Source organism: Somniosus microcephalus, chromosome 9, assembly GCF_052327205.1.
Source record: "Somniosus microcephalus isolate GS21.2 chromosome 9, FLI_Smic_1.0, whole genome shotgun sequence".
Taxonomy (NCBI): Eukaryota; Metazoa; Chordata; class Chondrichthyes; order Squaliformes; family Somniosidae; genus Somniosus; species Somniosus microcephalus.
In genome coordinates, this window is record NC_140995.1 from 199,949,548 (window position 1) to 199,975,114 (window position 25,567).

Here is a 25,567-nt window from a genome sequence, read left to right on the forward strand (position 1 = left end):
TACATTTAACTTTAACTGTAACTTTATTATACCTTTTGACAATCGATAATTTTGCATTGTTAGCCCATTAGTCATTTGTGTAATCTTATGCCAGTGTGATACTTTGATCTTTTCAGATAGTAATGTATAACGTAAGCAGAATTTATATGGGAGGTTGTTACTGCAATCTGGAACACCCTGCCCTTGCAGTGTTTGTGGTTGGTTTTCTTCTCTTTACTCTCCTGGCAATGGTGTCTGCTTCCTCCAAGCAAACCAGTCTTGCAGAGGAGGCCTCAAACAAGCGTCAGCCCCTTTGCATATGCAAATAAGGTGCCTAATGCTCATTTCGGGTTTGGATACTGCGCGCTGATCATTTCGGGTTTGGGTACTGCGCGCTGATCATTTCAGGTTTGGGTACTGCACGCTGATCATTCGGGTTTGGGTACTGCGCGCTGATTTTTTTTTGGCCTTTACCAATATGGCGGGCAGTGCACTTCCAGCTTGCAATGTGCGCGTACTTCCTGCTCGGTTAGGAGGCTGTTTGGCACGCAAAAAACAGGCTGCGCAGCTGAATTTCTAGGCCTACATGTTTTCAGTGCAATTTCCAATAAATTGTCCTTTTTATGTGATCATGAAGCACAATTTACGCAATGTTATGCTGGTTGAAGAAGTTAAAACCAACTTTTTTAATGAGAAGGAAATTTGCAACTTATTTTCTATTGATACCAGAGTGAGTAGTACTTGCATATTCCATGCAGGGAGGGTATAGGAGACAACTCTACGTTGTACTGCTCTGTAACAGCAACGTGTACACAGCAGTGATGATTGTTTGCTTTGCTGAGTACAGTCGAGCTTTGTATTTAAAGTGAAGCTTGAGCTTAGTTGTCCAAAGCATATTTGTATTTTTTTTTTTAAATAAATGGGTAATTTAAATCATAGTATTCAAAAAGTATACCTAATATATATTGTATTTCAAAATTGATAATGATCCTGTGCTGCTGTTAGAATTGGCCCCCACTATTGGAAATGGCCTGTTTAATGTGTATAGAAGCAGCATGGCAAGCTATGGCAGTGGTAAGGTGGTCAGGTGATATATCAAAGTTTACCGAAATTCAAAGTTTAAAACTTCAGAAAAAGAAATGGCTGAAATGCTAAGAGCTGCTTTCATTTTTAAGAGCCAATCTTATTTTGCCACTGTGACTGAATATTTTGCCACTGTGACACAAATAAACTCTAAAGCCTGCACATCTGCCAATGCACTTTATTATGTTTATGTTAATGTATTACAAGCCAAATGAATGTTGAATGTTTAAATGTCTTAACCTAAATGTACACTCTCTGGAGCTGCAAGCCTACATTTCGTTGTACTGCACTTGTGCACTAACAATGACAGTAAAGTTGATTTATTATTATTATTATTATTTGTTTAGTTTATAATTTTATAGGGGACTAATTAGCAATCTCGTACAGAGAAACCACAGGCATGTTCGTGCACAAACTGGAAATGCTACCCCAGATGTCAAACCCTCACTACAATCTGGTGCGACGCTCCAATCCACCAGTACTTGTCTTTACAGCAAAATGACGAGCAATAATACAGCCTAAAATTGATCACACAGCAGAGCCAGTTGGAGCATGTCGGTGTCTGGTAATAAGCTGTACGATATGCTCAGTAATCTAAACAATCTGTTCCAAACATTAGAATGTAACTGCTGGATTTTTTTTCTTTTTAAATTGTCTACTTGGGGATTATTTCATTTGTTAAAGTGGAAAAACCTCATTTCAAATTTAGTGCAGTTGGTGGTTTAAGTCTGTTTGATTTTGGCTTATGCTAGACTAATCTATAGGAAACAATCTGGGTTATTGCCAGGACAGTGATTAGAAGAGAGATGTGTTTTCAGCATTTCAGTTATAATTTTTTTACCTGTATTTGCAGGCTTTCCCTTTGTTAACTTCCCTTATCTTGCCTTTTTTGGGTGGATCTCTCACTGTCCTAGCTATTTACACATTATTTTACTTTAATATCTTCCTGACTGAGGTGATGTTTGTATAATTTAATAATTCTGCTTTTCTGTTAAGCAGGTATCAGGCCATTTAACCCATTATCTTGCAGTTATTGGAGCATCTTTTCCCCCCCTCTCCCATCTTTCTTTGTTCTGATTTGATTAATATGATTATTTATCTTTGTGTTCAGTTCTATTCTGATCTGTGTGTTGCCAATATTTTCTGTTTGAATTTTTGCTTTTATTCAAAGAGCTGTAGCCTGACTCTCTCTTGTTGGCATTTGTTTCCTAGTTGGCTTCTGTTTGAAGAGCCTTTCTATCAAGGAAATTCTTACATTGTGGAACCTGGTCAGTATCCTTGTCCAGAATCTTGGGCTGCAACAGATCCATTCATCGGCTCTCTCAAACCATTGAAAATGGTAAAAATTCTTTTTTTGACAAGTGTATGAGAATTCTGTCATATAGATATTTAAAATCAACACAAAATGACCAGACTTGTATAAAATAGCTAGTTGCATATGCTACTTGGTCTATACCGATGGTGATTGTTTTTTCATATTTGAGTTCAAAAGTGTATGAGACTTGTTTGACAGACTGCGCTAAGACAGCCTTCTGCAGAAATGAACAAGTTAATATTTTAATGTTATTTCATTCCACTTACGGTAAATCTGTCAAGATTGTTGGCCTGGCCCTGCTATTTTAACACTCGTCCTGTGCCATTTCCTAGATGCTTTTGTATACTCTGAGGTGTGACTTGTACTCGTGTTTCCTTTTACTTATGAACATAAGAATTAGGAGCAGGAGTAGGCCACTCGGCCCTTCGAGCCTGCTCTGCCATTCAATAAGATCATGGCTGATCATATTACTCCACATTCCCGCCTACCCCCGATAACCTTTCACCCCCTTGCTTATCAAGAATCTATCTACCTCTACCTTTAAAACTATTCAAAGACCCTGCTTCCACCGCCCTCTGAGGAAGAGAGTTCCAAAGACTCGCGACCCTCTGAGAAAAAATTTCTCCTCATCTCTGTCTTAAGTGGGCGACCCCTTATTTTTAAACAGTGACCCCTAGTTCTAGATTCTCCCACAAGAGGAAACATTCTCTCCTCCATATCCACCCTGCCAAGACCCCTCAGGATCTTATATGTTTCAATCAAGTCACCTCTTACTCTTCTAAACTCCAACGGATACAAGACTAGCCTGTCCAACCTTTCCTCATAAGACAACCCGCCCATTCCAGGTATTAGTCTAGTAAACCTTCTCTGAACTGCTTCCAATGCATTTACATCCTTCCTTAAATAAGGAGACCAATATTGTACACAGTACTCCAGATGTGGTCTCACCAATGCCCTGTATAACTGAAGCATAACCTCCTTACTTTTGTATTCAATTCCCCTCACAATAAACGATAACATTCTATTAGCTTTCCTAATTACAGGAAACTTTGATTTATCCGGAGGTTGTATGTCCGGAATACTCGATCTAACGGCAAAAATCGGAGCCGTTTTCTGTAAGTTTTTTTAGATCTCGTTCTTTTTTTTTTCCCCAGTCAGCCACTGCAAGGTCTGTAGCTATAGCAACAGCTTCAGCTAGCGACGCTTGCAGCTGCAGCCGACTCTTTAGAAGCTGTTGCTAAGCAACAGTGTTTGTTGTCAGATACGGAGATGAAAACCTCCGTATGCTTCAACATTAACTTTGTATGTCCGGCAGTTTTGATAGATCGGCAACTCGCCGGTCCCGTCGGTGCCAGATATATCAAAGTTTCCTGTACTTGCTGTACCTGCATACTAACCTTTTGCGATTCATGCACTAGGATACCCAGATTCCTCTGCATCTCGGAGCTCTGCAATCTCTCACCATTTAGATAATATGCTCTTTTATTCCTGCCAAAATGGACAATTTTACATTTTCCCACATTATACTCTATTTGCCAGATCTTTGCCCACTCACTTAACCTATCTATGTCCCTTTGTAACCTCCTTATGTCCTCTTCACAATTTACTTTCCTACCTATCTATGTGTCATCAACAAATTTAGCAACCATACCTTCGGTCCCTTCATCCAAGTCATTTATATAAATTGTAAAAAGTTGAGGCCCCAGCACTGATCCCTGTGGCACACCACTCGTTACATCTTGCCAATCAGAAAATGACCCATTTATGCCTAATTTCTGTTTCCTGTTAGCTAGCCAATCTTCTATCCATGCCAATATGTTGCCCCCTACATCATGAGCTTTTATTTTCCGCAATAACCTTTGATGTGGCACCTTATCAAATGCCTTCTGGAAATCTAAGTACAGTACATCCATCGGTTCCCCTTTATCCACAGCACATGTTACTTCCTCAAAGAACTCCAATAAATTGGATAAACACGATTTCCCTTTCACAAAACCATGTTGACTCTGCCTGATTACCATGAACTTTTCTAAGTGCCCTGCTATAACGTCTTTAAAAATAGCTTCTAACATCTTCCCTATGACAGATGTTAAGCTAACTGGCCTGTAGTTTCCTGCTTTCTGTCTCCCTTTTTGAATAAAGGAGTTACATTCGCTATTTTCTAATGGAACCTTCCCCAAATCTAGGGAATTTTGGAAAATTAAAACCAATGCATCAACTATCTCACTAGCCACTTCTTTTAAGACCCTAGGATGAAGTCCATCAGGTCCCGGGGACTTGTCCGCCCGCAGCTCCAACAATTTTCTCAGTACCACTTCCCTGGTGATTGTACTTTTCTTGAGTTCCTCCCTCCCTTCCATTTCCTGATTTACAGCTATTTCTGGGATGTTACTTGTATCCTCTATAGGGAAGACCGGTGCAAAATATCTGTTCAATTCAACTGCCATCTCCTTATTTTTCATTATTAATTCCCCAGACTCACTTTCTATAGGACCAATGCTCACTTTGTTAACTCTTTTTTTTCTTTTTTAAAATATCTAAAGAAACTCTTACTTTTGTACATGTTTGTTAAAGAGTAGAGGTTCCTTCTTAGAATAAATCACAATTCAATTTTATAACATCTTCAATGTTAAGGACATAAAGGAAAGTGCAAGACTGGAAAGAAGTCTGCAGTCCACCTGGCCAGTCTCAAAAAAAACAAAAAAACAATATCCCTCAACCGTCTGTTCCCTCAAATATCTATCCCATTCTTCCATAAAATTTTCCACACATTCACAATTCTCTACATCAAAGTACTTAAATATTAACTGTGTGCCTTCCCTTTGTACCATGGATTTAGAGTTTGTGAAAACCTCAGAATTATTGGGGTTCACTTTGCCCTCCAGGAACCTGAATACTTGAATCATATCTCTCCTGAACCATCTTTTTTTTCTAGAGTAACCAATCCCAGGTTTATTAACCTCTGCTCATGGTTTGGAAGCTTTAAGCTAACTATCAGTTTGCTTGTCCTTTTCTTCACCGTCTCCAATGCCTCGCTTTATCTTGCTGCAAGTATGGTGACCACAACTGCACTCGGTATTCTAGGCGTGGCCGTACCAGCACCTTGTCAGATTCATTATGACCTCCTGGATTTTATGCTCTATCCCTCTGGCCAAAAATGTGCTCTACCTCTCTACCTTTCCTTGGGATAGCTTTCTTACTGTTGCCACACACACTGCCATTGGTTTCAGTGAGCCGTCCGCTAATGGTGACCCCCCCCCCCCCCCCCCCCCCGATCCTTCTCCTCCTGTATTTTGTCCTGTGGGCGAAAGCCATTTAGCTTCCTTCCCTTGTTTCATTTATCCATATGAAATGCCATTTTCCTGTCATCAGCCTACCTTTGCCTGTTCCCTATTGTTTAACCTTCCCCTGCCAATTTGGAGTTATCTGTAAATTTAGACAGCTTTGTTTCTGACCCAACCCTAAATCAGCTATTTGTTGTAAACAGTGATATCCTCGGCACTAATCCATGATGAATCCCTGCTAATAACTTCTTGTCATGTTGACGCAGTTCCATTCACAATATCTCTCTTTGCTTTCTTTGTTTTACCCAATTTTCAGTTCACCTCAAAAGCAGCCCTCTTATTCCATATACTTTCCCACCTTGCAGACTAACCACTTATGTGGAAGGGCATCAAAAGACTTGCTGAAATCTAAATCTATCGCATCCACAGAATCTCTGTCATAAACAAGGTCTGTTCCTCCCTCAAAGAATTCCAGTTAATGTTTCTGGCAAGAACTCCCTCCCATAACTCTGTGTTGACTCCCTCTTCTCATACCATACCTATTTAGGTGATTCATTAACCTAGCTTTCAGGACGTCTTTTTGTACTTTACTCACAGCAGATGTAAGATTGCTGGTCTGTATTTTGCTCGGCTATCCCTGTGCCCCGTTTTACAGATTGCTGTTAGGTTAAATACTTTCCAATTCTCAGGACTGATTTTGCTAGCCAATTCTGTCTTTACCCTTGTATGAAATGTATTTGGGTCAGGTGCCTTGTTTTTCTTTAACTTTCTCAGCCTATCAATCAAAATATTATATTATAAAAATTCTTCACACTTCAAAGGAAAGCAGTTGTATCTGTAACTTCCTTTTTGTAAAGTCTGTGTGTTCTAGTTGTAATTAATAACACACAGGCTACAAGCTTAAAGTTCAACAGGTCTTTACTGGTTGGAGGTCAGGACGATCTGCAATACATCTTACTACACAGTGCTTATATACCGGTGGTCACCACCGGTATTATGTATACAGCAGCCAGAGAAAGTAGTACATCTCTTAAGGTGGAACAGGCTTAAGTTCTCTTAAGGTGGAACAGGTTACATACACCACAATCCTCCCTTTTTAGCTTAATAGTCATATCCCCATTTAACATAACATCATAACATATATAACTTCATGTATAAACACTTCAAAGGTTCAGTCTCTCAGGAGGCCTTCTGATTCGGTCTGGATAACGCCTTTCAGTGGTCTCTGATTCTTGTTGCTGAGGTGACTCTGCTTGTTGGTTCCCTATGTATTGGACGTCATCATCAGGTACAGTCCCTGCCGAGGTAGATGCTTCAGGTTCATTAACGTCTTCCACAGTTGTCTCTGTCGCAACCATGGGTTCGACTCTTGCTCTTGATTCTACCAATTGATCCGCATGATGCCTTATCACATTGTTACCAATATCTACTGTGTACATCAGAGGTCCTTGTCTGGCCCGAATTGTTCCGGGCTGCCATTTTTCGTTTCCATAGCCCCTTGCCAACACTGGTTGCCCTACTTCGAAACTTCGCGTGGACTTGTTATTAATATGCCGGAACTGTTTGTTTTCCACTTCCCTCCGCACATTTGGTTTTAACAAGTCCAACCTGGACCGCAACCTCCTGTTATAAAACATCATGGCAGGACTTTGGTTAGTCACTGCATGAGCGGCGTTTCGATACGCCATTAGGAAATTGTCCACCTTGTGCTGTAGCGGAATCTGATCATCGTTCATGGCCTTTATTGCCTTTTTGAATGTTTGGACAAATCTCTCGGCCAACCCGTTTGTCGCCGGGTGATATGGGGCAGAGGTATATTGTTTCACCCCATTCTTCTTTAAGAATTTTTGGAATTCTTCCGACACGAACTGTGGTCCGTTGTCCGAACAGATCTGTTCTGGCAATCCGTTCCTTGCGAATATTGTTCTTAACACCACAATTGTCTTTTCTGAAGTAGTGGTATTCATCTTGATCACTTCTGGCCATTTGGAATGTGCGTCCACCGCAATTAGGAACATGCAGTCCATGAATGGACCCGCAAAGTCAATATGTACGCATTGCCATGGAGCTGAAGGCCATTCCCATGGGTGTAGTGGTGCGATCGGAGGTGCATTTTGCACTTTTTGGCACCCAGCGCAGCTTTTCGTCAACTCCTCTATCTGTTGGTCAATACCCGGCCACCATACATAAGCCCTAGCAAGACTTTTCATCTTAACTCCCCCCAGATGACCTTCATGCAGTTCTTTTAGAACTCTTTCCCTTAACTTGGGAGGAATAATCACTCTTGTCCCGTACATCAAAGTACCATGGCAGACGGACAGCTGGTCTCGCCTTGCCGAGAATGCCGGTAACAGAGGATCACCACGTGTTGGCCATCCTTTCACTGTCACCTTGTAGACTCTGGACAGTGTCGGGTCGTTCCTGGTTTCCCTTTCAATACTTGCATTGGTGACTGGTAAACACTCGATGATGGTCGAATGAAATAACTCAACAGGGTCAACTTTCGTCGTTTCTTCTTCTTCAGGTAGTGGCAGGCGCAACAGCCCATCAGCATTGCCATGCTGCTTTGTACCTTTGAATTCTATTTGATATTGATGTGCCCCTAGGAAAAGGGACCATCTCTGGAGACGCTGTGCTGTCATCACTGAAACACCCTTCTTAGGGTTAAAAATGGATACCAACGGCTGATGGTCTGTCAGAATTGTGAATTTTTGGCCCTGCAGGTAATGATTAAACTTCTTCACTCCCCATACAAGGCTGAGAGCCTCCCTATCGATCTGCGCATAGTTGCGCTCAGCGGAGGTCAATGATCTGGATGCAAACGCGACTGGCCTTTCCGTGCCATTTTGCAACTTGTGTGAGAGTACTGCCCCAATACCATATGGACAAGCATCACAAGCCAACCGAATAGGCAGTGTCGGGTTGAAGTGAGCCAACACTTCCTCTGAGGTGATCAATTCTTTGCTTTTGCGAAATGCCTTCTTACAGTTTTCGCTCCATTCCCATGGTACCCCCTTCTGTAAAAGAGCGTTTAGCGGGTGCAGTACCGTGGATAGATTTGGTAGAAATTTATGGTAATACTTAATCAATCCTAGAAACGACCTCAATTGAGAGACATTATCCGGAGCGGGAGCCTTTACAGCTGCCTCTATCTTGTCAGGAGACTTATGAAGCTCCTCCCGGTCAATGACATGACCACAGTACGAGATCCGCTTCTGGAAGAACTCGCATTTCTGCCGATTAACTCTAACTCTAAGTCCATACTCTTTCAGTCTGTTGAGCACCAGTTCCAAGTTTGTGAGGTGTTCTTCATCACCATCACCTGTAATCAGAATATCATCCAGGTAACATTGTGTGCCTGGAATTCCCTGTAATACCTGCTCCATGGCCCTCTGCAAAATTGCTGGAGCTGATGCCACTCCAAAAACCAGTCTATTGTACCGTTACAAACCTCGATGCGTGACTCTTCTTCAACCTCCATCTGCAAGTACGCCTGCGCCAGGTCTATCTTGGTGAAGTGTTTCCCTCCAGACAACGAAGCAAAAATATCCTCAATCTGCGGAAGCGGATACTGCACCGTGTGAAGCACCGGATTAACGGTGATTTTGAAATCTCCACAGATGCGAACCTTCCCTGGTTCTCCTGGCTTGTTGCTCGAAGGACGTTTCATAACGGGAACAATGGGCGTAGCCCACTCACTCCAATCTACCTTAGACAGTACACCTGAATGTTCTAGCGCTTCCAGTTCCGCTTCTACAGTAGGTCGTATTGCATAGGGTACCGGTCTGGCTTTAAAAAATTTTGGTTGTGCATGTTCATCAATCTTGATGTTTGCCGTAATTCCTCTGTGTTCCCAGTCCCTGCTGGAACACCTCTTTAGCATCATCCAATATTCTGGACAATCGCTTAGGTTTGACATCTGTTTCCCCGGAATCTACCGTTAGTGCCTTCAAGGAGTGCCAGTCCATATTCATTTTCCTAATCCACTCCCATCCCAGTAGTGTTGGACCTCCTTCAGGTAGCACATATAAGTCCATTACTTGGCTTTCTTCGCCCTTGTGGACCACTTCTACCTCTATCTTTCCGACGGGGTACACTCTTTGCCCCATGTAGGTTTTCAATATAATCTCTGTATCCCGTAGGGGAATATGTTGGAATAACCTTTTGTAATCTTTCTTATTCATGACCGTCAATGCCGATCCAGTGTCCAATTCCATCTTTACTTGGACTCCTGCTATCTGAAGGGTGACCCAAATTGTCTGGAGATCTGCATCCTTACCAACGTTGTGTACTCTTAAGCTACCCAGTTCATTACTGCTAGCGTCTGAATCTGACTTCTGTTCGGTCGAACTGTTCTTTGTCACCTTGTGTACCTTTATGTATTTTCCTTGCGGTGACTTTTTGTTGCTGGTCTTCTTTCCTGACCGGCATACTTTAGCTATGTGGCCAAGCCTGCCACACGTTCTGCATTCTTGGTTTTTAAACCAACACTGGTTCTGATCGTGCGTTGTCTTTCCGCAACGATAACATTTTACAGTACTCAAACCCAATTTATTTGTACTGAGTTCCGGTGACCGTAGCTGCATTACTGCCGTGCCTCTCGCTGCGGCTTCGTGTGCTGCCGCCATAGTGACCGCTTTCTCAAGCGTCAGCTCATTCTCCTCGAGCAATCGCTTTTGTGTATCTTCTTTTAATAAACCACACACAAATTTATCTCGTAGCGCCTCTGTCAATCTCGTTCCGAATTGACAGTACTTTGCTAGCTTACGCAATTCCATTAAATATTCAGCATTGCTTTCATCCTTCAGCTGCCTTCTGCTGTAAAATTTAAATAGTTCCGCTAGCATCAGCGGCGTGGGGTTTAGGTGATTTTTCAGGACAGTAACAATCTCCTCGAACGTCTTATCCGCCGGTTCATCTGGTGATACAAGGTGTTTCAATTGCCCGTATGTCTTCGCACCCATTAAGTTTAATAATGTTAGTGCTTTCTCTGCCTCTGGGATTTTATTTGCTTTACAATAATTTTGTATGCGTTCTACATACATAGCCCAATCTTCAATGTCGCTATCAAAGGTATTAATGTTCCCATGTTTAGGCATCATTGCAATTTAATTTATTTTAATTTTTATCCAAGATGGCGGCTTCTGCGCTCTTTTCTTCGTCCTCCGCCTACAAAATGGCGGTTTTCCCGCGCTTGGCGGTCTTCACCCTTCCCCCGACGCTGTCTCCGCTTCACCGCGGCTCTCGCGCCTTCAGTTGCCCCCAGACGCTGCGCCTTTTTAGCCCGAATGCGGCCCGGCCCTTATCACCAGCCGCGATCGATGTCCCCGCGCTGCGCCTTTCGGCCCGAATGCGGCCCGGCCCTTATCTCCGGTCGCGATCGATCTCACCGCCCTTATTCCTCAGTCTTCCCTCCCCGTCTGTACAGCCAACGTGGCCGATTTTCTGGTCGAGTCGCTGACCGGCTTACCCACTACTGAGGTAGAAAGAAGATAGCTGACAGCCGCTGATGGAGGCTTCGAGTTCAGGGTGTCTTCTGCACTCTGGTTTCTCGATGTCTGCCGCGCGATGTGTCTTCCAGCAGGGTGATGAGGGTGGAAACCTCTCTTCGACGTCCGTTCAGTGGACGAAGCCGCCGTGGATATAACTGCCGCAGGGTAAGAATCTGACTCATCGCCACTGTAAAGTCTGTGTGTTCTAGTTGTAATTAATAACACACAGGCTACAAGCTTAAAGTTCAACAGGTCTTTATTGGTTGGAGGTCAGGACGATCTGCAATACATCTTACTACACAGTGCTTATATACCGGTGGTCACCACCGGTATTACGTATACAGCAGCCAGAGAAAGTAGTACATCTCTTAAGGTGGAACAGGCTTAAGTTCTCTTAAGGTGGAACAGGTTGCATACACCACACTTTTCCTCCTCCCAACTTCCCACTTGCAAACAAAACTATTGTAGTTAGTCAAGGATATTTGATCAGTATCCCTGTCTAGAAGCTTGTGATGCAATGGTACCATTCTTTGGGTCACTCTAACCATTGATGATAGTAAAATTTCCTTTTTGAGAACTGATGAACTATAGTTTTGCTGATTGATTACCAATTGCAGTCCCATAGGCCTGTTTTCTCAGAAAATAATACATTTAGATGCCTTTGTGCAGTAGGTTGTACTCTTGTTATTTTACAAAGAAGTCGACAAATGCTAAAATATTACCTTTTTTCCTCAGGGTACATTGAAAGTGGAAAAGCTCAATGACAACAAAGTAAGTGTTTTTCTGGTATTACATTTCAGTAAATAAGATAAATCAAATAACATTTCTTCTGTAATAATGCTACCTTTTGTATTCTGCTTGTGTGTAATTTATTATTTAAACTAGGTGAGATTATTGTCTCCTTTCTCATCTTTATTTTGTGAAGGAGATGATTCACGTTGGGTGTGGTTCCATGAGTAGCAGGGCCCCTCCAGTATATCCACCAGCTATTATTTTCCATACCTCAATCGAGACAGTTGGCAGGCTATTTGACCATATTAACCAGGCCCATCTCTGTTACCACCACCCCTTCCCCCCCATATCATGTCACTCATATGCGGATGTGCACGATCCACTCGATCGAGATCAGTAGAGGAGACCCTGGCCTACTCGCCCCATGTCAGAGCCCTTGAATCTACTGCAACAACTGCTGCCAGCTGAGTACATCGCCCGGATCAAACCTCGGACTTTCGTGGTCTGTATGCTTCATCACCATGTCATAAGGTTCATTTACCCAATGAGAGATTGGAATGTTGGTCATTTTTATTTTAAGCTGAATGAATAAAGAATTCTTGATTGACAGAAACAAAATGTATTGTTTCTAATAAACTATACATGACCGTAGCATTAGACATGGGTACATCTACCTTTATGAATCATGATGATGGTCCTGTGCAATTGGATGGGATGTTTGCTGATTCATAACCAAAACCTCAAATTCTTAAGATTGGTGTCTGAAACACACTTGTAATAAAGGAACATGTAGCCTTAATGCCATCCCAATGTGCCTGTGCCGGCTCTTTGAAAGAGCTACCCAATTCCCCTGCTCTTTCCCCATAGCCCTGTAAATCATTCCCTTTCAAGTATTTATCCAATTCCCTATCTCAAATTACCAATGAATCTGCTTCCACCACCCTTTGCGGCAATGTATCCTAGATCATGACAACTCGCTGCATTAAAAAAAAAAAAATCCCCTCATCTGTCCTCTCCTCACACACATTCTTTGTGTGCTCTATTGCTAGGAACCTGTAAATGCCTCCTCTGCATCTATTGGTGTGTGTTGTAGATTATGTATATTTGGAGTGATTGCAAAATGGCAATTGAGGTTGAAGTAATGGTGCAGTAATTCCTCCCCAAACGCGTGAGTACGGAAGGGGTACTCACGCGTCTGGCCGGAGGAAATGCCGGTTTTCAGCATGCACAGCGCATGCGCTGAAAACCGGCATTTCCTCTCCTCTAACCCAAGAGGTGAAGAGGCTGGCGCGTGCGCTGTAGGGGGCAGCGCGTGCGTCTTGGATTTCCTCTGTTTTGGGGGATTTGCGCATGTGTAAAGGCCTCCGGTCTTTACGCTTGTAAAAAGCACACGTAAGTATTTATTTTTACAGGTAAGTGGTGTTTTAGTGCAATTTAGACTTTTTTTTCCGCAGGTTTATTATTTTAAAGAATCTACAATAAGGTAAGTTTAGTTTTAGACCCTTTTTTATTAAAAATTTATTTTTTTCAAAAAAAAAATTATTGTTTAAATTATTTTTTTCAACTTATACTTAATTTAATGATTGGGATGTTTTTTTTAAATTTTATTTAAAATTTAAGTAGTGTTTTGGGGTGCAGTACTTTTCATGAGTTTGACAGTTCTTACACTCAAACTTATGAATGAAGTTTTCCCTCCCCTGATTGGCTGAACAGTGCTCACCTGATCCCAGCCGGCACATCGCACTAACTACGCCGCTGGGTCAGGTAAGCACAGCGCGCCGACATCAGAACCTGGCCACTGAAAGGAAATCCACTGCGGGCCAGGTTTCAGATGTCGGCGCGCAGGGTGAGTACACATCGGGGGCTTGCACGCGCGGCAAGCCCCCGACACCAAGTTCTGGGCCAATAAACGGTGTGAGTGAAGATGGAGCTAATAGTGATCTGAAGCTCAAAGTTAGATGATGTGAAATTATCCACAGTAAATTTAACAGAGTGGCTCCTGTTCTGTTTTTGGCTGCAGCTAATGTTCTGGGAATTGATGTGTGATGTGATGGTAACATTATTGGTGTTTGCTGATATTATGTTTCAATGCTCAGGAAATGCCTATTGAGATGTAAGGATGAATGTTTTTCTTTAATCACCCATTCAAACACTTGCTATTGTTAACTTACATTACAGATTATTGTGTATGAAAAGCCTTTCTTTGAAGGCGAACAGCTGGAACTTAAAACAGACATATTCAGCTTCACTGGGGGAGATGAAGAATCGGCTTTTTCTCATACTTATCCATTTGCAAATATTGGCTCGATGAAAGTTTTAGGAGGATTGTAAGTTGTATTTACCTACTGACAGATATTAATTTAAATTTTTTTGTCATGGATTGCAGATTGCTGTTGTTTGGGATAACTAGCAGTTAAACCATAATTATGGAAATTCTGCAGCTGTTCATTATCCATAATTTGGTACAAACTTTGCAACAGGTGCATCGCTTCGTTCATGAATACATAAGTAAGAGTGCTAAATTTCCCAAGAGCCTCCTCTTTGTTAGTCTAGCCTTATTGGCCAACTAGAAGAGAATTTCAATGATCAGCCATGATCACATTGAATGGCGGAGCAGGCTCGAAGGGCCGAATGGCCTACTCCTGCTCCTATCTTCTATGTTTCTATAGATGGTTTGGCGTGAGTAATCAGGCTGATCATGGAGTTGAGAAGAACATGAAGCTCCAGTGGTTTATGGACATCACCTGGAACGCAAGATTAATTTACATCCACTGACACTGTCTTGTTTTTTTAAAAAGACAACTGGCTTAATAAAATGAGAGAGCTCCTATGACAATTAAGAGTGATGCTGACATTGCACCAAAGACTGAGAATGCTGGCGTGAGGCTTTAATGGAATTATTTAGCAGCTGAAGAGCAAATTAAGGATGTTGAGACTATTGTGCACATGCCAAGTTTCTGAAGGATGAGCTGTTGCCGACTCTACAAAGGTCGGGTAACTTACATTCGATGCTGTCGTCGGTGTTGCGAGAAAAGGTTGTCTGCAGTCAGAGGGATTATATGCAGTCAGAGGGATTATATGAAGGTAAAAGAGCATTAAATATCCCACACGGTATCTCGAGCATGGCAGCTCTAATGGGCGCCTCGGTAGTTTTAAATCACAGCCCTGCTGTTTACAATGGAGCCGCTCCTGTTGATCCCCATAATTCACGTCACCAGAGTGGTATCGGGAAATTCTTCACATGTGGAATGAACTTTCAGATAGAGTAGTAGGCAAAATTCTGGAGAAATTTAAGTAACAATTAGATGCTACTATGGGAGGGGGGAATGTTACGATCTCACTGGATGGCTGAATTAAGATGGGCCAAATGGCCTTCCTCATCCATAATTATTGGCCATGCCTGTTATTTTTTGGGTTCTTTTTAATTATGCCCTGTTTGCCTCCTGGGAATTAACTTGTCATTGTGCTCTGATGCAGCACTCCACAAACCCGAAATTCAGACTGAACAATGCTGTCGCTTAAATTATGAATCATTCTCGCATGGTACTTCTACAGCTGAAAACAGGGGGAGGGGAAGAAAATTGTAATTGTTATATGGTGCACTTTACTTGTTTACGTTCATGGTTTTTTCAATTTTTTTCTTCAAGCTTGTTTAACTGGTAAATCCAGAAAATTGTAGGGCCTGTAAACTGAGGTCATTCGGGAGGGGAAGTTGCTAGCTGCTTGTATATGTCAGGCTCCAGGTCAATGAGTTGCTTTTTTTTTTAAAAAGATGATCGATCCCTGTAAATTGGTGCAAGTGGTTTCTCCCTGTGTCTGTCATCTTTGTGTTGCTGGTTCTCTGTGTCTCTCCTCTTCTGCTTATTTCTTTTTATTTGCTTCTTTCTTTGTCATCTTTTGCTTCTCTCTGTCTTTTTTCTTTTCAGGTGGGGAAGGGAACCTCCAAGGACTGTAGGCCACACTTTCCACAGGTCGTTTTTTTTCACATGGAAAGCGAGAGTGTTGGTCAGGCAGGTAGGGAAGCCACAGACACACTGAACAAAGGAAAGATCCTGCCAGAGCCAGATGCTGTGAGATATCCAGTGTTGGAGAAGATAGACGGGGCCTCGAGGGAAAGTGGGTGGAAGAGGAGCGGCGTGAGGTTTTAAATAAAGTAAAACCAATAAAGTGAACGAGATAAGTTTAAATAAACTGGAGCCCTATGAGACTTTAAATAAACTTAAACTTATAAAGTACATTTAAATAAACTTAAAATTAAATATACTTGCAGCGATATCTTAGACAGTGACCTGGGAGACGCAACTTGGATTAGCAGTGCCACCCAGCATTAGGAGAATTGAAAGGTAAGTATAATGGTAAGTTTACATAGTAATATCCACACGTTACCCAGGCATAGTGACACCAAGGTGTGACAAAATCATGCTACAAGAAGAAAGTGTTCATGCTGAATGCAAGGCTTTTAATATATATATTTTGCATTTGTAACAAAATGTGATACTTTGGAATGCAACATCTGCATGCAAGATGCAAGTTTATTTTATGTGATCCAATCTGAATGTATAGATACATAGATCTGAACACGCCTAGAGTAAATAATATACGCACATATTTGTTGATACTCATTTTGACAGTCAACCCTCCTTTCTTGGTGCTTTATTGTTCCTCCTCCAATTGGCATACATTCATTTTTGATACGGAGTCATTTTGTAGTTTTTTTTTACAAAAATGTCAGTTTTTACTTTTAAGCCCAGCATTTTAGCAAGTAGAGTGGCTTCACTTTATATTCAGTTTTCTGCATTAGCTGAATGAACACAGTTGACTAATAATTGATTCAGCTTAAGAATTTTTTTTTAAAATTTCTCCTAGCTGGGTTGGTTACGAGAAACCAGGGTTTCAAGGCCATCAGTATGTGCTCGAAGAAGGAGAGTACCAAGCATGGAATGACTGGGGAGGCTACAATGAACATCTTAAATCTTTGCGGTTTATCCAAGTTGTAAGTTGACTTTTTTTTTGCTTAGTGCAAATATATAATTGCAATTCAACAATTTTTTATCACTAAGTAAAATGTATTTGCATTCTTAGCCCCTGCTCTTTCAGTTTTCAGATGTTGACTTGTATATGCATGTGGTTCCATGGGTACCAGCAGGATTCTGGTACCTTTCCCATTCCTTGTATGTACCTAGACAGCAAGAGTTGTTGGTGTATTTGACTGCATTTCGGTGTCGGACTCGAGCCCAATCCAGTTGTCACAAGTGCAGAAGTCCCTGGGTAGTGAGCTGGAATAGAACCTTGATTTGCTTTCTTCCCCCCCTCCCCCCCCCACTCCCAAACCTAGATATTACATAGGATTACGTAGGATATACGGCACAGAAACAGGCCATTTGGCCCAACCAGTCCATGCTCCACTCGAGGCTCCTCTAACTCTATCAGCATAACCCTCTATTCTATTCTCTCTCATATGCTTGTCTAGCCTTCCCTTAAATGCATCTATACTATTTGCCTCAACCACTCCCTTTGGTAGCAAGTTCCACATTCTCACCACTCTCTGGGTAAAGAAGTTTATTCTGAATTCCCTATTTGATTTGTTGGTGACTACCTTATATTGATGGCCTCTAGTTATGCTCTTCCCCACAAGTGGAAACTCTCTCTCTGTATCCACTCTTTCAAAACCTTTCATAATTTTAAAGACCTCGATTAGGTCACTCCTCAGCCTTTTTTCAAGGGAAAAGAGATGCAGCCTGTTCATCCTTTTCTGATAGGTATACCCTCTCATTTCAGTGTCATCCTTGTAAATCTTCTCTGCACCCTCTCCAGTGCGCCTCTATCCTTTCTATAATATACCGACCAGAACTGTACGCAGTACTCCAAGTGTGGTCTAACCAAGGTTCAATACAAGTTTAACATAACTTCACAACTTTTCAATTCTATAGAAATAAACCCCAGTGCTTGTTTTTTTTTTTACTGGCCTTGTTAACCTGTGTCACTACTTTTAGCGATTTTGTGTATATGCCAAGGTCAATTGCATATCATTGCCACTGCCATCCTGGTCAGCAACCTCAGCATTACCCAAGGATCAAATCTGAAACTGAGCTAACCTGTGACAGTACCGTACTACACAGTGCATTTACACACTGAGCTAAGAAGCCCAGCTTGAGTGGTAACGACTCTTGTAGTGCCGCTCGGACATGGTCGTTGGAGGACTGATGACTCAGTTGTATATCTGACGTTGGGAGAGGGTGACCCATGGAGTGAACAATTCCTGTCAGATCCACTAATCAATGTGGATTTGGAATGTACTATTATCTTTTCACTCCACAATCCGCCAAGGAATGCTGCTCATACACACACATCTTTATATAACATTAAAAAAAAAAAAAATCTATATTGGTAAAGTGGTATTTGAATTTTTTGGGTCTCTTTGCAAAGACTGGAAAAATTAAGTTATTCTTTTTTGGTTCCTTACTTGAGTTTTATCTTTTATGTAATTTGGAATGATTTTCTTTCAGAAGGAAACTATACATTTGTCAAACAATGTGCTATAACTTGTGTACTTTTTTTAAATACACAGAACTTGTCAATTCCAGCCATGATAATGTACTGTGAAACAAACTTTAGTGAGAAAAGTGGAAATGTTCAAGTAGTAGGGCCTCTCCCAGACTTGGAAGACACTGATTATGGATTGAGGACGAAGTCTATAAATGTGCTCAGTGGAACGTAAGTCCAGTTTAAATAAATTCAAAATAATAGTTGAAAGTTCAACTTTTTTTGCAGTAAAAAACTAAGCTGCTTAAAGATCTCTGGCGTTTTAGTTCAGTAACTTCACTACAGTGAGGTTTTAAGCATGTTAGAATGGTTGGCCTATCTATCTATAATCCTGTACTCCCAGCGGGGAGCCACACTCGCAGGGAAGCCCTATCTACATTACAAAAGTGACTACATTTCAAAAATACTTCATTGGGTGTAAAGTGCTTGGGGGGGCGACCTGAGGTTGTGAAAGGCGTTACGTAAGTGCAAGTCTGTCTTTTCTTTACTGAAATAGCTCTTCTGTCCACTAACAATCCACAGAATCATGGAAACTTCAGCACAGAAGGAAGCAATTAGGCCCATTGTTCCTGAGTTCAGTTTAAATGCAGAGAATTAGATCATTGTTACTTATTGTCTATTAGCAAAAATCTACCAAAGTAGTGATACTTCACTTTTTGACTTGAAGTGGCTGAGTTTGAATTCCTGGATGAGTTTTACCGGCCACAGAACACTAATGGGTGAGAAGAAAAGTTGACTGGAGAAGGATACACATCAGAGCACTTGTATGCAGTGCCCTGTAGTGGTAGGGCATGGGTCAGATCCCAAACTACAGAGTTCTTGATCTTTGCCAAGGTGCTGTGGGGGAGATGCTGAGCTTCGACCAGGCATCTTTCCACAAATTGGAGCTGCCCCGGTTGCTGCTGTCGACCTTCTGGCTGTCAGTTGAGGGGCTTTGCATAGGTGCAGATAACTGTGGTAGAATATCATAATGTGGCTATAAGGGATATGGGGGGGGGGAAGGGGTTCCTAATTAAATTATAGAGGGATTCTTTTCAGGGTAGGAGAAGGAACTTGGTGTTCCTTAAAATAAGGGGTGATTTGCAGGGGAAAAGTGGACAGTCCACTTTCAAGTAATTATACCTGGACTCAGGATAGAGTAGGCTTGAGAAACCTTTTCTTTGAGTTCTCACCTTATAGTCTCACATTTTCTTAGAATTGTACCCTTACTGCCTTGTTGCGTTCTATAATGTTTGGTTTGGGATAAATTCTTATGACCAACTGAACATTAAAATTCATAAATATCTATTATCATTCCATTGTTTCCGAATTAGAAATGGTATCCAAGGTTTTTCTAAAGACAATTTTTAAAAAAAAACTACTTTTTAAAAGAAAAAACGGCTCTTCTAGTATCTGGCTTGTGTTTTTTTTTACTACTTGGATGCATTTTTGTGAATTTATGTGGCCTGGAAAGGGCAATTGCTGGTATCAGCGCTACAACCTGATACCTGCAAATGTGTGGAAATTAGATCCAGTGCTGAATGTTTGGGCTAGGATTGTGGCAAAGTGTATAATCATGTAGCGAATTGCATTTCAGATTAGTAAATAACAAATAAGCAATGGACACAATCAATATTCATATTGGCACGGTGTGATGAAATAACTGTGTTCTGATATTTGTACTTGTACTTGTAATGTCTGGAATGTTCCACCGGGGGGAACCACTAATGCTCCTCCCTGGCCCCACCCCTCTTCTGGTAGATTCTACCAAGGGCTCGGTCGATGATGAACTCTGTTAACTCTGCCATGATTCTTACTTAATGAAAGGCTTCTGTCTTAAGCTTTAACTTCACGGATTCGGGCAGTTATTTGGCACATCAATTTTATTAAGTAACAACTTTTGGAAGATGGATCAATTTTTGAAACCAGAGCGTCTGGATATCGATCCCCATTCGGCAGATGCGTCGAAGAAATTTACGCATTGGCTCCAATGTTTTGAACACTTCATCGCATCATCGACCGATCCGACGGTTAACAAGTTGGGTCTTCTAACCAACTTGGTAAGTCATCAAACTTACTCTATAATTGAAGATATTACTACATATGAAGAGGCCCTCGCAGCTCTTAAAGCCCAGTACCTTAAGTCGGTTAACGAAGTATACGCCAGGCATCTCCTGTCTACTCGCAGGCAATTACCCGAGGAATCTCTGGACGATTTCCTGCAGGACCTTAAGGCTTTGGCTAAGGGATGCAACTACAAGGCTGTCTCTGCCATAGTGTATCAGGAAGAAGCCATCCGCGATTCTTTCATATCTGGCCTCCGATCTAATTATCTTAGACAGAGACTCCTCGAGAACGACTCGTTAGTTTTAAAAACGGTCGTCGCTACTGCCCGATCGTTAGATGTAGCCCAGAAGAATTCAGAAGTGTATGCATCAGCCCATGCATCTCTCTCAGCCTCGTGTGTTCCGAGTATGGAGGCATCCATAACACCAATGGAGCCCCCACTTAATCCTATTGTTGCGGCTGTGCCCCATGGGTCTAAGTGTTATTTTTGTGGCCAATCTAAACACCCCAGGCAAAGTTGCCCAGCCAGAGAGGCTACCTGTTTTAAATGTAAGAAACGGGGACATTTTAGTAAAGTGTGTAAGGGTAATCCTGTACCCGATGTCTTCTCTGCTGCCGCCTATCATTTTACTCTAGCCTCGGCTACGGTTGACCAGACCATACCGTGTTCCTTGTCAAAATCTATGATGGACATTAAGATTAATGGTCGTCCTACTGGGTGTTTGATAGACTGTGGCAGTACTGAAAGTTTTATACACCCCAACCTTGTTAACTCCTGTTCATTGAAGGTGTATCCTACTCGAAGTGAAATTGTGATGGCGTCCAAATCCCTTACTTCGGAGGTAACTGGATATTGTAAAGTCACATTGACCGTTAAGGATACGGAGTATTGTGGTAAACCACTGTTAACTCTGTACAGGTCCGGGCATGTCTCCGCCCCTGGCTCCACCCCTAAGCCCGGGTATAAAGGTGACTCACCACCCTTCCCCCGGGAGCTCTTAGGATGGATCCACTAGCAGAGGCATGCTCCAGTTCTTAGTCAATAAAAGCCTACTTCGTATAAGTTCAACTCATAGTCTTTGGTGTTGTTGATAGTGCATCAATTTTATTGACTAAATTTTCGACATGGAGCAAATCTTGAAGCCGGAACGTTTAGACCTGGATCCTCAAGCAGCAGATGCAGCCAATAACTTTGAACACTGGCTGAGCTGTTTGGAAGCCTTCCTGGAGGCCTCCAGCACTACCGTCACTACAGATGATGCGAAACGGCGTGTCTTGAACTCACGGGTGAGCCACCGAGTCTACTCGATCATCCGAGACGCCCAACTTACGCGGCCGCCATCGCAACGCTAAAGGAACAATACGTGAGGCCTGTTAACAAGGTCTATGCCAGACACCTGGCTACCCGAAAACAGCGCCCCGGGGAATCGGGCGCCGAATATTTACTGGCACTGAGAGTCCTCGGCCGGGCCTGTAATTGCAAAGCGGTGACGGCCAAGGAATGCACGGAAGACCTGATCCGAGACGCCTACGTAGCCGGCATCAGGTCCAACTATACACGGCAGAGGCTGCTGGAACAGAGGGGGCTCGACCTGCAGAAGACGGTGGCCCTCGCTAACTCGTTAGTCGTGGCCCTCCAGAACATGGACGCCTACCCCCCTGACCGGATGGCCACGTGGATGTCACGGGAGCAGCCATCTTGGGACCCGGTAAGGCCACAAGCCGCCAGCAGCCCAACTACAGCTGCAATGACCAGAGGCCAGAAATGCTACTTCTGCGGCCAGGCCAAGCACCCCAGACAGCAATGCCCAGCAAAGGACGCGACCTGCTCCAAATGCGGCAAGAAAGGCCACTACGCGAGAGTGTGCAGGGCGAAATCGACCCCCAATTCCAGCAGCGCCGCGTGTGAACCGTGCAGGCCGCCATTTTGGACCCCACCAACCACGTGTGAGCCGTGCGGGCCGCCATTTTGGGCACCACCAGCCGCGGGGGAGCCGCCATCTTGGACACCATTTCGGGACCAGGCCCCCGGCGCGGGCGAATACTACAGCGACCCACCGACCTCGACGATGGCCTCCATCACCCTGGACCAATCTAGGCCCCATCAACTAGCCAGGTCCATGATGAACGTAAAGGTAAATGGCCATGCCACAAATTGCCTTTTCGACTGCGGAAGCACGGAGAGCTTCATCCACCCCGACACGGTGCGACGCTACTCCCTATCGGTTATGCCCACACGCCACCAGGTCTTTATGGCCTCAAAGTCCCTTACGGCGGACATCGGCGGCTACTGTGTAGCGACTCTGACAGTGAACGGCGTGGAGTACAGAGATTTTAAATTCCTCATCCTGCCACAGCTCTGCGCTCCCGTACTGCTAGGATTAGACTTCCAGTGCCATCTGGAGAGCGTCACGATGGCATATGGCGGGCCCCTGCCCCCACTTACAGTCTGCAGCCAGCAGAATTTAAACACGGCGCCGCGCAAAGTATGCAGCCTGTTGAACCTGAAGGTCAAACCCCCCCCTGTTGTTCGCTAACCTCGCCAAAGACTGCAAGTCAATTGCTACTAAAAGCAGGCGGTACAGTGCCAGGGATAGGAGCTTTATTAAATCAGAAGTAGAAAGACTCCTGAGGGAAGGGATTATCGAGGGCAGCACCAGCCCATGGCGAGCCCAAGTGGTGGTAGTGAAGACCGGCGAAAAACAGCACCTCGTTATTGATTACAGCCAGACGATCAATCGATACACGCAATTAGACGCATACCCACTTCCCCGCATATCTGACATGGTCAACCAGATAGCACAATACCGGGTATTCTCGACGATTGATCTGAAGTCGGCATACCACCAGCTCCCCATCAGGCCTGAGGACCGCCAGTACACGGCCTTCGAGGCTGACGGTCGCCTCTACCACTTCCTCCGAGTCCCCTTCGGCGTCACCAATGGGGTCTCGGTCTTCCAAAGGGAGATGGACCGGATGGTTGACCAGAACGCGCTGCAGGCCACCTTCCCCTATCTAGACAACGTCACCATCTGCGGCCATGACCGGCATGACCACGACGCCAACCTAGAAAAATTCCTCCGTACGGCCCAACGGCTGAATCTGACATACAACAGAGAAAAATGTATATTCCGCACCACGCGCCTCGCTATTCTTGGCTGCGTGGTGGAAAACGGAGTCATCGGCCCCGACCCCGACCGAATGCGCCCCCGCCTGGAATTACCCCTCCCCCACTGCCTAAAAGCCCTGAAGGGATGCCTAGGGTTCTTCTCTTACTACGCCCAGTGGGTGCCCAACTATGCGGACGAAGCCCGGCCCCTCATCAAGTCAACCTCCTTCCCCCTGACGGCAGAGGCCCGTGCGGCCTTCACCCTCATAAAAGAGGACATTGCGAAGGCCACAATGCACGCAGTGGATGAGTCCATCCCTTTCCAAGTGGAGAGCGATGCATCCGACTTCGCCCTAGCCGCAACCCTTAACCAGGCGGGGAGACCCGTGGCCGCCTTTTCACGGACCCTCCAGGGCCCCGAAATTCGACACTCCTCAGTCGAGAAGGAGGCCCAGGCGATAGTGGAGGCTGTACGGCACTGGAGGCATTACCTGGCCGGTAAACGTTTCACCCTGCTCACTGACCAACGGTCAGTAGCATTTATGTTTAACAACAGACAAAGGGGGAAATCAAAAATGATAAGATATTGCGGTGGAGGATCGAGTTATCCACCTACAACTACGGTATCTTATACCGGCCCGGGAAACTTAATGAGCCCCCAGACGCCCTATCCCATGGGACATGTGCCAACGCACAAGTCGATAGGCTACGGACCCTCCACAATGATCTCTGCCACCCGGGGGTCACCAGGTTCTTCCATTTTATTAAAGCTCGCAACCTGCCTTACTCCATCGAGGAGGTCAGGACCATGACCAGGAACTGCCAGGTCTGCGCCGAATGCAAACCGCATTTTTATAGGCCAGACAGGGCACACCTGATTAAAGCCACCCGCCCCTTCGAACGTCTCAGCGTCGATTTCAAGGGGCCCCTTCCCTCCTCTGACCGCAACACGTACTTCCTCAATATTATTGATGAGTACTCCCGTTTCCCCTTCGCCATCCCCTGCCCGGACATAGATACATAGATACATAGATACATAGAAGATAGGAGCAGGAGTAGGCCATTCGGCCCTTCGTGCCTGCTCCGCCATTCGATGAGATCATGGCTGATCCTTTAATTCAGTATCCCGTCCCCGCCTTCTCTCCGTAACCCTTAACCCCTTTTGCCCGTAGAAATATATCTAATTCCCTCTTAAATATATTTAATGAGCTGGCGTACACTGCCCTCTGTGGCAATGAGTTCCACAGGTTCACCACTCTCTGAGTGAAGAAATTCCCCCTCATCTCTGTCCTAAATGGTTTAGCCCTTATCCTTAAATTATGTCCTCTAGTTCTGTTCTCACCCGCCAAGGGAAACATTCCTTCTGCATCCAGTCTGTCTAGACCTGTCAGAATTTTATACACTTCTATGAGGTCCCCTCTCAATCTTCTAAACTCCAGTGTGTACATCCCTAAACTACATAGTCTCTCCTCATAGGTCATTCCCGCCATTCCTGGTATCAGCCTGGTGAATCGCCGCTGCACCCCCTCCATGGCAAGAACATCCTTCCTCAGATGAGGCGACCAAAACTGTACACAGTACTCGAGGTGTGGTCTCACCAGTGCCCTGTACAGCTGCAGCAAGGTATCCCTGTTCCTGTATTCTAACCCTTTTGCTATGAAGGCCAGCATACCGTTTGCCTTCTTGACCGCCTGTTGCACCTGCATGCTCGCCTTCAGTGACTGGTGTACAAGAACACCCAGGTCTCTCTGTACTTCCCCCTCTCCCAATCTATTGCCATTTAAATAATAATTTGCCCTCCCGTTCCTGCACCCAAGGTGGATAACTTCGCACTTGTCCACATTATAGTGCATCTGCCATTTATCCGCCCAATCGCCCAGTCTGTCCAAATCGCTCTGGAGCTTCCTGGTCTCTTCCTCTGAGCCCACCCCCCCTCCTAGTTTAGTGTCGTCTGCAAATTTGGAAATGCTGCATCCGACTCCCT

The 25,567-nt window shown here is 43.9% G+C and overlaps 1 protein-coding gene across 2 annotated transcripts in view; it reads left to right on the plus strand.

The window, feature by feature from the left end:
- crybg1a (crystallin beta-gamma domain containing 1a) overlaps positions 1-25,567 on the plus strand; it is a 298,573-nt gene that overhangs the window by 213,487 nt on the left and 59,519 nt on the right. For both annotated transcript variants that reach the window (XM_085997737.1, XM_085997736.1), the window contains 5 exons: positions 2,275-2,401; positions 11,889-11,924; positions 14,064-14,212; positions 16,752-16,878; positions 18,454-18,599. In XM_085997737.1, coding sequence (XP_085853863.1) covers positions 2,275-2,401; positions 11,889-11,924; positions 14,064-14,212; positions 16,752-16,878; positions 18,454-18,599 — 585 coding nt within the window. The remainder of the gene's footprint in view (positions 1-2,274; positions 2,402-11,888; positions 11,925-14,063; positions 14,213-16,751; positions 16,879-18,453; positions 18,600-25,567) is intronic.